The 12,887-nt window shown below is 32.6% G+C and overlaps 1 protein-coding gene across 1 annotated transcript; it reads right to left on the minus strand.

The window, feature by feature from the left end:
• Positions 1 to 2,904: 2,904 nt before the first annotated feature.
• Positions 2,905 to 3,990, minus strand: LOC107058418 (uncharacterized). Its single transcript, XM_015304104.1, has one exon. The coding sequence runs from the start codon at positions 3,988 to 3,990 to the stop codon at positions 2,905 to 2,907; it is 1,086 nt and encodes a 361-aa protein (XP_015159590.1).
• Between the last annotated feature and the right edge of the window lie 8,897 nt (positions 3,991 to 12,887).

Here is a 12,887-nt window from a genome sequence, read left to right on the forward strand (position 1 = left end):
TTCGTCCTCGAATGAAAAAAAATAAAATCTAAGTCACGCGGTTAAGTTTTTCACTATCCAGGAACCTAAACTGTAAAAAGTATAACCTAGGCGTCTCTCATGACCACATAAATTGCTAAGCACTATAACTCCGCAATAACAGTGCGATTAAATGTACAACGACAACAACAATAATAATAAGCAACAATATAAAAAAAATCAGATAGGTATCTTACCTCACTGCACCAATATAAACTAATATGACATCACCCTGGGATATGAAACAAGTGAGGATATTTGGACCTCATGTCATCCTTAGTTTCCCAGGTCACCTCTTCTCTATTCTTGTTTCTCCACAATACTTTAACCGAAGCCACCTCTTTGGTCCTCAATTTACGGACCTACCGATCTAATATGGCAACTGAAGTTTCCTCGTAGGACAACTCCTCTGTGATCTGAACATCCTCAACTGGGACAACCCGAGAAGGGGTCTCTCACGCACTTCTGTAGCATAGATACATGGAAAACTGGATGAACAGATTCTAGCCCCGAAGGAAATTCTAAAACTCATAAGCCACTCGTCCTACCCTCCGAAGTATCTGGTATGGCCCAATGAATCTTGGACTAATCTTGCTTTTTTTGCCAAATCTCATAACCCCCTTCATAGGCGAGACTTTTAAGAATACCCAAGCATCGACGCAAAACTCTAAGTCCCTTCATCGCACATATGAGTATGACTTTTATCGGCTTTGAGCTATTAGTAACCTCTCCCGTATGAGCTTGACCTGCTCCACCGTCTACTGTACTAAGTCGGGTCCAATCAACCCTGACTCACCTACCTCAAACCATCTAATAGGGGATCTACATTTTCGCCCATACAAAGCCTCATAAGGTGCCATCCCAATGCTGGAATGATAACTATTATTGTATGTGAACTCTATAAGAGGTAAGTGGTCATCCCAACTCTCCTTAAAGTCTAGCGTACACGCCTGTAGCATATCCTCGAGTGTCAAAATTGTGCGCTCAGCCTAGCCATCTGTCTGAGGGTGAAAGGCTGTACTAAGATTAATTTGTAAAGAAGGGCGACAAAAAACTCATTGTGAAGATAGGTATTCTCTAGATAAGAAATCTGGAAGAGAGTTATCACTCCCCTTTTTATAATGGATTTCAAAATCAAAAGGAGCTAAATGGGCCTGCCACCTAGCAAAAATTAATTTTGAAGCATCATGTTTAAAATATTTATCAAACATATATTTCATAGATTGTGCATCGGTTTTTATTAAAAAATTTTGATTATATAAATTATCTTGAAATTTTAATACACATTTGACGATGGTTAGCATTTCATGAGCCACCGTAGCATATTTCTTTTGAGCATCTCTCCATTTTCCGGAATGAAATCGGATTAAATATTCATTTTTGTCATGGGGATTGATTTGTTTCAATATTCCACCATAACCAATGTTAGACGCATCTGTCTCAATAATCTTCTGCCATGCAGAGTTAGCAAGGGTCAGACAAGGCAAATATTGAACACGAAGTTTAATATTCTTTACCAAATTGGTGTGACTATCAGTCCATGGAGATTTATGATCCTTTTTTAGCTTGTCATATAAGGGAGCTAAATCTCGAGATATTTTTCTATAAAAGGGGGATGTATAATTCAGACTTCCCAAAAATCGTTGCAATTGAGTTTGATCTGTATTAATATCAAGAAACATTGAAGTAAATTCAATCGATCGTTGAATTGGGGTAATCTTCCCCTGACAAATAAGATGTCCTAAAAATCTTACATTAGTTTGAAATAAAAATCACCAAACCATTCTGTTTAACAATTTTCTTGAAAAATGTCTAAATGTTTGGTATGCATTTCAAGAGTCTTTGAGTAAACAAAAATATCATCAATATAAACAATGATGAAATCTAAATATGGGTTGAAAATATCATTAATAATTTTTTGAAATTCAGAAGAAGCATTTTTCAAACCAAATGGCAATTTGTTCAGAAATTAATTTAATTTTTTCTTGTACTTTGGGGGATTTCAAAGTATCAAATATATTCATACTAAACAATTCACGTTGTAGAGAATCAACATGCTTTTACTTCATATCAATTAAAGCATTAATATCACGAGAAATAGGGTCAGTGATAAAAGTATAACTAATATTCTGCATAAGTAGCAGAAAATCCTTTAGCAGTTATGCTAGTAAATGGATAAATAGCATTTATAAAAGGTGTTCCAAGTATAATTGGAGGGTATAGCTGATTTTTAACCAAGAAAAAGAAATGCAAAATGCAAACTTTGTTTTGGCAAATGCGCGTATTGGCAGTTTATACTTTATATCTAAAGCATGTCCCGAAGCAGATTTAACCATATGAGTAGTTTTTTCAAAATACTTAATAGGTACAAGACCTACTTGGATACAACTAACATCGGCCCCACTATCAATCACAACAACATTAGTTATGGAAAACTGATTATCAATCAATATGGTGCACCATTTATGAGCAGTAACAATTTGCATCATTCCAAAAAACATACCTTGTCTAGGATCAGGATTAAAAGGTATTGCAAGAATATTATCTTCAGCAATATATTTTCCTTTGTTATTAACAATTTCAATCTGAGTAAGACGATGATCATATATCATTTGATTCTGTTTAATAGATTTATTCTCCTTTTTCAAATTTTCAATTTCATCTTTCAAATCATCAAAAGATGAATCTCTCATAGAAATAGTTTGTTTATGAACTATTTGTTTATGAAGTCTGTTGTTAATTTTAGACAGAGAATAAGGAGCAGAATATTCATATTCAAAATCATTCTTTTGTTTTTCAGAAATTTTTTGAAAAACTAGTAGTATTATTAACAACTAATTGAATAATTTTTTCATGAAGGTTATTATTAGTAACTTCTTTCATAAGTTATATCACATTATCAGAAGTAATAGTGTTTAGATTCAAATCTTCAAATTGAGATTGCAGTTTATAAAAGAACTCATCACTTTCACATAAGCAAGTATCACCATTGCAAGTATAGCAAGCATTCATATTATCACGCTGATTATTATCAGATGATTCAGGCAACTCCATTTCTTCTTCTGAACCTGAAGCAGAATCATAATCGGACTCAGAACTAGAAGTATATAAAAAACTATAAACCTTATCATGAACTTCTTCATCAAGGTCTAATGCTTTCAGCTTTTCAAGCTTGCAATTGGGTGCTAAATGCCCAAAATTTCCACACTTATAACATTTAATCTTGGCGAGTTTCCGCTTAGACCTATTCTTGGTAAATCTATTAGATTTACAATAAGCTTTTCTCTCGTCCCGTTCTTCCCTAGATCTATGTCTATGTTTAGACCTTTTCTTTCTATAAGGTTTGTCGGGATTGGAGCCTCTAGAATCTCTATGTTTGGTCTTTTTGCTATTAGCCGAAATATCAGGTAAACCAAACTGGGTACAAAAGTCTCCTAGCTGAGATCTTTCTCTAAGCTTATCCATCTTAAGCTGTATAGATAACTTTAATTCATTGCACAAATTTATCCCTTCTTGAATGCAAACGCCTATAAGTCGACCAAAAGTATAATCCTGGTAGGGAATTTTACCATGCTCATTTCTAAGCATCTTTTTAACCCTTATTGCAAATAATGGGGGAAGGCCATCTATGAAGTTGGCTTTCCAATTATTTAACTTGTTTTCGGGTAGTTCCATTAGCCTACTTAAATAGGTATCTTTATACCACCTGAATTCTCCCAAGGTTCTACAATGTAGACAATTTAACAGGGTACGAACAGTTTCAAACTGATTGGTAAATCTACCATTAAAATGTTCTAAAATGGTTAAGACTAAGGCATATACAACTTCTTCTCTATTTGCAACAAGAGCCATACCTAGGTTATCAACACCATCACTACTAGAAGTAGCATTAATAACAACAACTTTTTGCTCAAGGGTCATATAATTATCCCACCAACCTCGAAGTTGGCTAGTAAAATCTGCAATTATCATTTTACAAATATTTTTATCTGTGTTTTTATCATTTTTACAGATAGTAGCATACATAAGCATTCTATGAACAAGAATAGTAAGCTGTCTATCAGTCAGACCATCGAGGTTCCATTCATAAATCTCAGAACCGCTATACGAGGTATTAGTCTGATTTCAATCTCGTTCCTCTATAAGCACATCTTGAGGAGTGAGTCTGGAATAGTAATAAGTTTACTTGCTAGGCTTGTGAGGAAACTTAGTATTACCACAATTCTTTTTGGAATAACCCTGAAGTTTATTGAATTCTAAAGAAACATGAATTTTAAAATCAAAGGTATATATTTTCCATTTCATCCGCAAAAATCTCAGATAAATCCATCGGTTTTGCACTAAATTCAGAAAACTTTTTATCAAGAAGTTCTTCGAAACCATAAATTGATTTAAATTTAAATTCTGAAATCTCAAAAGGCCTCTGCACAGGAGTAGTCATAGTCTGTGCTTCCACATTAGGTTTAGAGAATCTAGCTTGTTAACATCCGAATTCAAGGAATAATAATAATAAAAATAATAATAATAATAACAATAATAATAATAATAGTAATAGTAATACTAATACTAATAATAATAATAATAGTAATAATAGTAATATTAATAATAATAATAATAATAATAATAATAATAATACTTTACTAATATTAAAAGTACAAAAACATAAGTTTAAAATAAAATAAGTGCAAAAATGTACATTAAAATTAATCAACATTACTACCTCTAATCTAAATACTGATTCTATATTATTTTTGTACCAAAATAATATATTTACCATCTAATAAATGACGAATTATCAATTAAATGGGAAGTGACCACATATTAATCAATTAATTACGTTTATTGAGAATCTTAAAGTTTAGAAAAATAAAATTTGAAATGTTCATATTCATCTTACCTATTCAATTGATTTTTTCTTTATTTATTTGTTTATTCAATTCATCAAAAACGTATGCCTCCTCTAGCTATATATATTCCAGATGTATCCACATTTTCTATGGTTCATGTGTTTTTTATTTTTCAAGATCCTCAATTGTATTAGAAAATATTATTTTATTTTTTTAGTCGATTTTCCTTTAATAGTTATTTAAACAGTATTTGACAGCTAAACTTTTTGGACACTATTTACTGTTCTAGCAATAAAAATTTAGACAAGGATATATAACTGAGGTTGAACGTGGGAGTGAGTTCCCATAATTTTATAACAAGCTTGAATAAAGTGAGTTTGTTGAAATTAAATTGTTTTCTAAATCAATATAATTGTATTTTTTTTTTGTGTATGGTATTTTATGATTAATATTTCTCCTAATATTTTGCAATTTATAATATTGAAAGGCATAACTTTATATCCACAGAGTATTTGACATTATTCATACTATACCTTAGAAATAAGCAATATATATGATGCTAAATTTTTATGTATTTCCATCAACCCCCACCCTTCCTCTCTTTATATATATATTTAGAATGTCAAACAGTATTGCACGTGTAATACTATAGTCTTATAGTTGGATTACAAAAAAGGCTCTATAAAAGTTAAGTGACATTTTCTTCTATTTAATTTATTTTAAAGATATTTTAAAAAAAGTTAAGTCACTAAATTATTAAAAATCTTTTTTTTTCTTCCATTACATCACTAGACTCTTTTTGTTCTTCAATTACACATGCCAACACCAAAATCTTCAAAAAATAAAAAATTATTTATAACTTCATAAAAAAAAGAAGCAAAAATGACTCTTTGTTAAATTTTGAAAATACTATGTTAAACAGACACATCATATGCATTCACCATCTGATCACATTTTCAATCCCAAGTCCAAATTCTTCATAGTCTGAATTTTATAGAAGTAAATATAATGTAAAGATGTCACATACCAAGGCATTAACAATACGAGATCATTTTGTAATTTCAGTTAAAGCTTATCATGGGGTGAAATAAGAAGAAGAAATAAAATAAGGATCGTGAGTTGTATAGTAATTTTGATCTAAAGCTACGTGAACTCTTGATGAGTATAATTTTGTTCTTATGTTCTTTAGCTTTTTGTATTGGAGCCTTTTAAATTTGTATTAAAAGTTAAAATACTAAGAGTTTTAGTTTTAAAAAGTGATTATTATAATATTTATAGAAAATATTACCCCATAATGTTGTATATTTTTATTCTTAAATTTAAAGCTAATTAATATTCATATTATTAGATTAGGTGTTATATAATCTTAATTGATTTTACATATTTATGTATTTCTTAGTTTTCAAACAAATAAGTAAAAATAAAATACATATTCATATTATTAGATTAGCTTTATACATATACATATGCATATACATATTAATCAATCCAAGTTTTGGCATATCTATAAAAATATATTTTGTGATAAATAACTATCAACATAAAATTGTGTTTGTACAAATTTTATGAATTAGTAGGAGACAAATGTGCAACGCACGTTCTGCATAACTAGTAAATTATAGGGAGAAGGGGCAAATATACCTCGTTATAAAAGTGGTACACGTCTACGTATCGTCTAACAAATGATGCATATTTACCATCTTCATGAACAAACGTATATTTACTGAATTAAATAAAAACTAAAGCTTATTTTTTAATTCCAAAAAGGTCACGTGGCTTTATAAAGTTGCTTCACCCATTTTTTCGCCCCTCCAAAACGTGACCTAAATTACAAATGATAAAGTAAAATCATTTGTTTAAAAAAACATACCAAATCAAAAACTAGAGAAACATGCTCGAATGTTTTCTATGGGCTGTGATGGGATGATTATGATCCCTTCCCCCCCTAACCAAAGAGCTCGGATTCGAAGTCCGTAAAAATTGTAAAGATTCTATAGGACCGTCATTCCCAGAAATGGATTTCGCATTGTGCAAATCTGAATTTAGTTGGACTCCTATATGAGTACCGAATACCAAATAAAAAATCACCAAAAGATTAAAAATCCAAAAAATAATTTGTTCCCATTAATTTTGCCCTAAGAATAAGTACAAAGAAATTGAAAATAAAACGTAAAAGTAAACTAATAATTTTGAATTAGAGGGTAAAATTTAAGTATCTATATTTATAAAATATATAGTAGTGGCAGTTAAACCGGTATTTTTTCACTAATTAGTTTTATTACTATATAATAACGGTTGTTAACCATCTTCTTTACTCACTTCATATTGGAAAATAAAACTGCAAAATCTCTACTCATTTTTTTTTTCTGTTTTGATTCTGTCTGCAACAAAAAACATGTTAGCTGCAGGACGCAAGAGATTACGTAGTGATGAAGAACATGCTTATCCTAGAAATAATTAATTATAAATATAAATTGGGATTAACTTTATTATATTTATATCCTAAAGATATAAGAAAGGAAGAATACAAAAATATAGAAATCAATTACGAAGTTACATTTAAAAACTCAAAAAGATGGAGATATGAAAAATAAAAATTCACTTACAACTTCATATTGGAGAATATTCATCTTGTAACTATGATAATTACATATTTCTTAATGAAAGATAGCAAAATATAAAAAGAGATTGTGCTAAATGTTTTCTGTCTCTATTCCTCTGCACAATACAAGTATATATAGCAAAATATAAAATATAACCAACTACCCCACTATCCTAATTATGTCCTAACCTTAAATAACTAAACTACTATTTACATGGAAGTGAACCCCGAGAAGGTTTACTTTACGTGGAATAAAACTGGAAAAAGATAGCAACTACCCAACTATCTCCTAATAATTAGCTACCTTAAATAACAAAACTACTATTTACATGATGCAAAAAGGGAAAAGTAAAACTATAGTTTACAGATGGAAACCAGAAGTAAAACTATAATTCAAGTAAAACTATAATTTTTGTTGTCTGAAAAAAAGAAGATTATGTTAAACGTTGTCAACGCGTGTTGCTGTTGATCCCTTTTTCTCAAGATTATTCTCCGATGAGTCTCCAATAAATCCAACACCATCCCTCAAGTTGGAGGGGGAGGAACGAACACCCAACTTGTTCAATAGGAGACGATGAGAAGTACCAGGTAGAGTCTTAGTAAACAAATCTGCTACTTGAGATGAAGATGGAAGAAAAGTAAGAGAAATCAAGCCATTGAGGTATTGTTGACGGACGAAGTGACAATCTAAGTTAACATGCTTCGTCCGCTCATGAAAGACATGATTTTTAGCAATATGAATTGCTTTTTGGCTGTCTGAATGGAGAGAAATTGGTAAGGAAGGAGGCAAAGACAAATCAGAAAGGAGACGAACTAACCAAGTCAGCTCAGTAACCACCCTTCTCATTGATCTGTACTCAACTTCAGCGGATGAAAGGGAAAGGGAAGGTTGTTTCTTTGATTTCCATGAAACAGGACCACCACCTAGGCTAATAAAAAAAACCACTAATAGACCGTCTAGAATCTAGAAAAGTAGCCCAATCAGAATCGCAAAAACCTAGGAGAGTGAAAGAAGGAGAGGAATTGAGAAAAATCTCCAAACAAGGATTGGAAAGAAGATATCGAAGAATATGGTGTGGAACTGCAAAATGTGCTTGATATGGAGACTGCATATATTGGCTAAGATGCTGGACCAAAAAAGAGATATCAGGCCTCGTATGAGTTAGAAAATTTAGTTGTCCAATTAGCTGTCGGTAAACACTGGGATCTGGAAGAGGAGATCACATGTCTGCTTGTAATTTTAGAGTGGGATCCAGAGGTGAAGAGACAAGTTTGAATCCAAGGCAATCATATTCAGATAAGAGTTCCAAAATGAATTTTCTTTGGGTGAGGATTAAACCATGAGGCTCTCAAATGACTTCAATGCCCAAAAAATAGTGCAAGTTACCTAAATCCTTGATCTTGAATTCTGAATCTAGGAAAGATTTCAATACTTCTAGTTCTGTCATATCATTACCTGTTAGCAAAATATCATCTACATATACAGCTAAGATAGAAATAGAGCTACCAGTGCATTTGTAAAAAAGTGAATAATCATTCAATGAGTGTTGAAAACCTTTGAAACTCAATGCTGCAGTCAGCCTTGCATACCATTGTCGCGAGGCTTGTTTGAGGCCATATAGAGATTTCTTTAGGCGACAAACTTGAGTAGGATCAGTAACCTTCAAACGTGCCGGAAACTTCATATAAGCTTCTTCCTCCAACTCACCATGTAAAAATGCATTGTTTACATCTAATTGGTAAAGACCCCATCCTTTCTTAATAGCAATTGCCAAAACACACCTTATAGTAGTAATCTTCAAAACATGACGAAAGGTTTCAGTAAAATCAACACCTTCTTTTTGAACTTCACCCGTAACAACCAATCGAGCTTTAAGTCTCTCCACGGAACCGTTAGATTTGAGTTTGACCTTGTAAACCCATTTATTGGGTATATCCTTCTTTCCAGGAGGTAATGATATGACTTCCCAGGTGTCATTAGCGATAAGAGCCTCTAATTCTCTTGTCATAGCCTCCTGCCAATCTGGCTATAAAATGGCTTGGGAAAAACTGGTAGGTTCTTTAATATGTGATAGAGAATTGATATATTGTTGATTAGACGTGGACAAAGCATTAAAAGTGCAACAGAAATAGGAGAAGAAAAGCAACTATCAGATACATTAGAAAAATATACAGTATTGCAAATGTAATCTTCTAAGTATGGAGGGGTCTTGGTAGATTTTCTCAAGGTGACAGGATTGATAGGAGAAATAGAAATCGAAGATGGTGAAGGAAGAGTGGTTGTGGGAGGTACTGGAGATGGAGAAGCCTGATCAGGAGAAAATGAAGAAATAATTGAAGGAGAGGATATAAAATGGTAATCATGTATAATTAGTGAATCTGTAAGAGGAAAAACGAAAATAGAAGGTTGAATAGAAGAATAAGGGTAGATATCTTCATAAAAAACAACATTTCTAGAAACAAAATAGTTTTGAGAATGTAAAATAAGTAACTTATACCCCTTTTTCCCAAAAGGATACCCAAGAAACACACATGGCTCAGCTCTATGATCCAATTTGGATCTACATTGGGAAAAAGTAGAAGCAAGACAACCAAAACATTTCAGGTTAGAGTAATTTGGAGAATGACCAAGAAGTTTCTCATATGGTGTTTGAAAAGGTAATAGTTTAGTCGGACATCTATTGATTAAATACGTGGCTGTCATAAGACAATCCCCCCAAAATCTTGGTGGAATATGAGACTGAAAAAGCAAAGCTCTACAAACTTCCAAAAGATGCCTATGTTTCCTCTCAACGACCCCATTTTATTGTGGTGTGGCAACACATGAAGTTTGATGAATGATGCCTTGTGAAGATAGAAAATTAGAGTTTTCGAAGCTTGAACCTAATTCCCAAGCGTTATCAGATCTAATGACTTTAACTTTCTTATTGAATTGCCTTTCGATCATTGCAAGGAAAGATTTGAGAATAGAGAATGCATTGCTTTTGGTCGCTAGTAAAAAAGTCCAAGTCCCTCTAATAAAATCATCCACTATTGTCAAAAAATACTTATAACCATCATAGGTAGGGGTTTTATAAGGTCCCCAAGTATCAATGTGAATTAAATCAAAAATTTGTTGAGATGAAATATGACTAATAGGGAAAGGAAATTTGGATTGCTTTGCTAATGGACAAATTGAACAAGGAATGGAAAATTTCAAACAAACTGAAATAGGAATTCCATTGATATTTTGCATATTTGATAAAGGCATATGGCCCAACCTTACATGCCATAACTTGCTTTGAACATCAGAAAGGGAAATACACAACAAACTGGATTTATCATCCTTTAGGAAATTTAAACTAGAGCTAGACTGAAAGCAGGATTTGTCAGAATAAAAAGCATCCGAAAGCCTATTCTACAAGATGTAGAGACCATTCTCACTTTCACCAAGGAGCATTGGGCTCTTCATTGAAGGGCCCTGCATGAAACAATGAGAAGTAGTGAAGAATATTATATTAGAAAGTTCTTTGCACAACTTGTGTACAGACAATAAATTGAAATGGAAACCAGGCATATACACCACATTATGAATGGTTAAATTTGAGAATAGTTTGATAGATCCTGAATGAGAAACCTTAACCCTTAGTGAATTAGGAAGGCTTACATAAACTATTCTAGGTAATGGTATAAGATTTAAAAAAAATTCTTTGTTGTAACTCATATGCTCAGTTGCACCCGAGTCTATTATCCACATCTTTTTAGTGAAGGCCTTACAACTAATATATGAGTTTAGAGAGAAAGGATTAGGGGTTAAAGCAATAACAACACAATTTACGGAAGCTATGACATTAGAATCATTGCCTTGATCCTTAGTTTTCACCTGCTGAAGCATTTGCATGACCTGTGCCACTGCATCTGTGTGAGGAGCTTCTTATGCTCCTCTGATTCTGCGCTAGTCATGAAAGAGTCTCCAGAAAATTCATTAGAAGTCACAACATTACTTTTAATAGAATTCTGAAATTTCTCTACTTAGTAAATTTAAAATCAGGTGGAAAACCATGTATTTTATAACATTTTTCAATGCTATGTCCTGTTTTCTTGCAATATCTGCATACAAGAGTGAACTTCTTGTTATCATAGTTCCCTTTTTGTCCCTTGAAATCAGTAGAAAATTGTCTTTGTCCATTGTTTCCCTGACTTGCAGCAATGAAAGAAGAAGATTCAACAAGAAATTTTGGTGTATTCTGGACCTCCCTTTGCCGCTCCTCTTGCATCAACAATGCATAAGCTTTAGGGGTCGAAGGGAGTGGTGAAATCATAAGTATATTACCTCTAGGTGCACAATAAGAGTCATTCAGTCCCATTAAAAATTGAACCAATACTTCATCTTGCTTGGACTTAATGTTCTTTTCCTTTGCTCCACACGAACAAGCACAATTGCATGGAATGTAGAAATTCAAGGTATTCAGTTCATCCCAAAGACGTTTCATCTTAGTGTAACAAGTAGAGATATCAGTGAACCCTGAACAAGGTCACTAAGTTCCTTTTGAAGCTAGAAAAGTTTCGCACCTGAACTCTGCCCAAATCTGGCTTCCAATTCTGCCCACAGATCTTTAGCAGTAGAAGAATATATAACACTTTCAGATATTTCTCTAGAAAGAGAGTTCAAGAGCCAGGAAATTACCATATTGTTTTCTCTGGACCAGGCAGAGTGCAAATCTGTACCAGCAACAGGTTCTTGAGTTGGTCTATCAATAAATCCCGACTTGTTTTTCGTAGTCAAGGCTATGAGCATACCTCTCTTCCATCTGCCAAAACTCTTGCCATCAAAAGCCATATTGACGAGGAATATACCAGGAGAATCCGAAGGGGAAATAAAAAAAGGATGAGAATGATTTATGAGAATAGGGGCTGCATTACTTCCAATAAGAGTGGGAACTTGAGACTCAGAAGAAGATGTGCTTACAGATTCTACCATTGTAACAAATTATAGATTAGGAAATATATGAGCATATGAGCAGAGATTTAAAACTTTGCTTCTGATACCATGAAAGATAGCAAAATATAAAAAGAGATTGTGCTGAATGTTTTCTGTCTCTATTCCTCAGCACAATACAAGTATATATAGCAAAAAATAAAATATAACCAGCTACCCCGCTATCCTAATTATGTGCTAACCTTAAATAACTAAACTACTATTTACATGGAAGTGAACCTGGAGAAGGTTTACTTTACGTGGAATAAAACTGGAAAAAGGTAGCAACTACCCAACTATCTCCTAATAATTAGCTACCTTAAATAACAAAACCACTATTTACATGGAAGTAAAAAGGGAAAAGTAAAATTATAGTTTACAGATGGAAACCAGAAGTAAAACTATAATTTGTGTTGTTTGAAAATAAAAAGATTATGTTAAACTTTGTCAACACGTGTTGTCG

The sequence above is a fragment of the Solanum tuberosum genome, unplaced genomic scaffold, assembly GCF_000226075.1.
Source record: "Solanum tuberosum cultivar DM 1-3 516 R44 unplaced genomic scaffold, SolTub_3.0 scf00507, whole genome shotgun sequence".
Lineage (NCBI taxonomy): Eukaryota > Viridiplantae > Streptophyta > Magnoliopsida > Solanales > Solanaceae > Solanum > Solanum tuberosum.

Bases quoted from the DNA above. Each gene is read 5' to 3' on its own strand.
- LOC107058418 (XM_015304104.1), bottom strand. From the start codon at position 3,990: ATGATAATTGCAGATTTTACTAGCCAACTTCGAGGTTGGTGGGATAAT.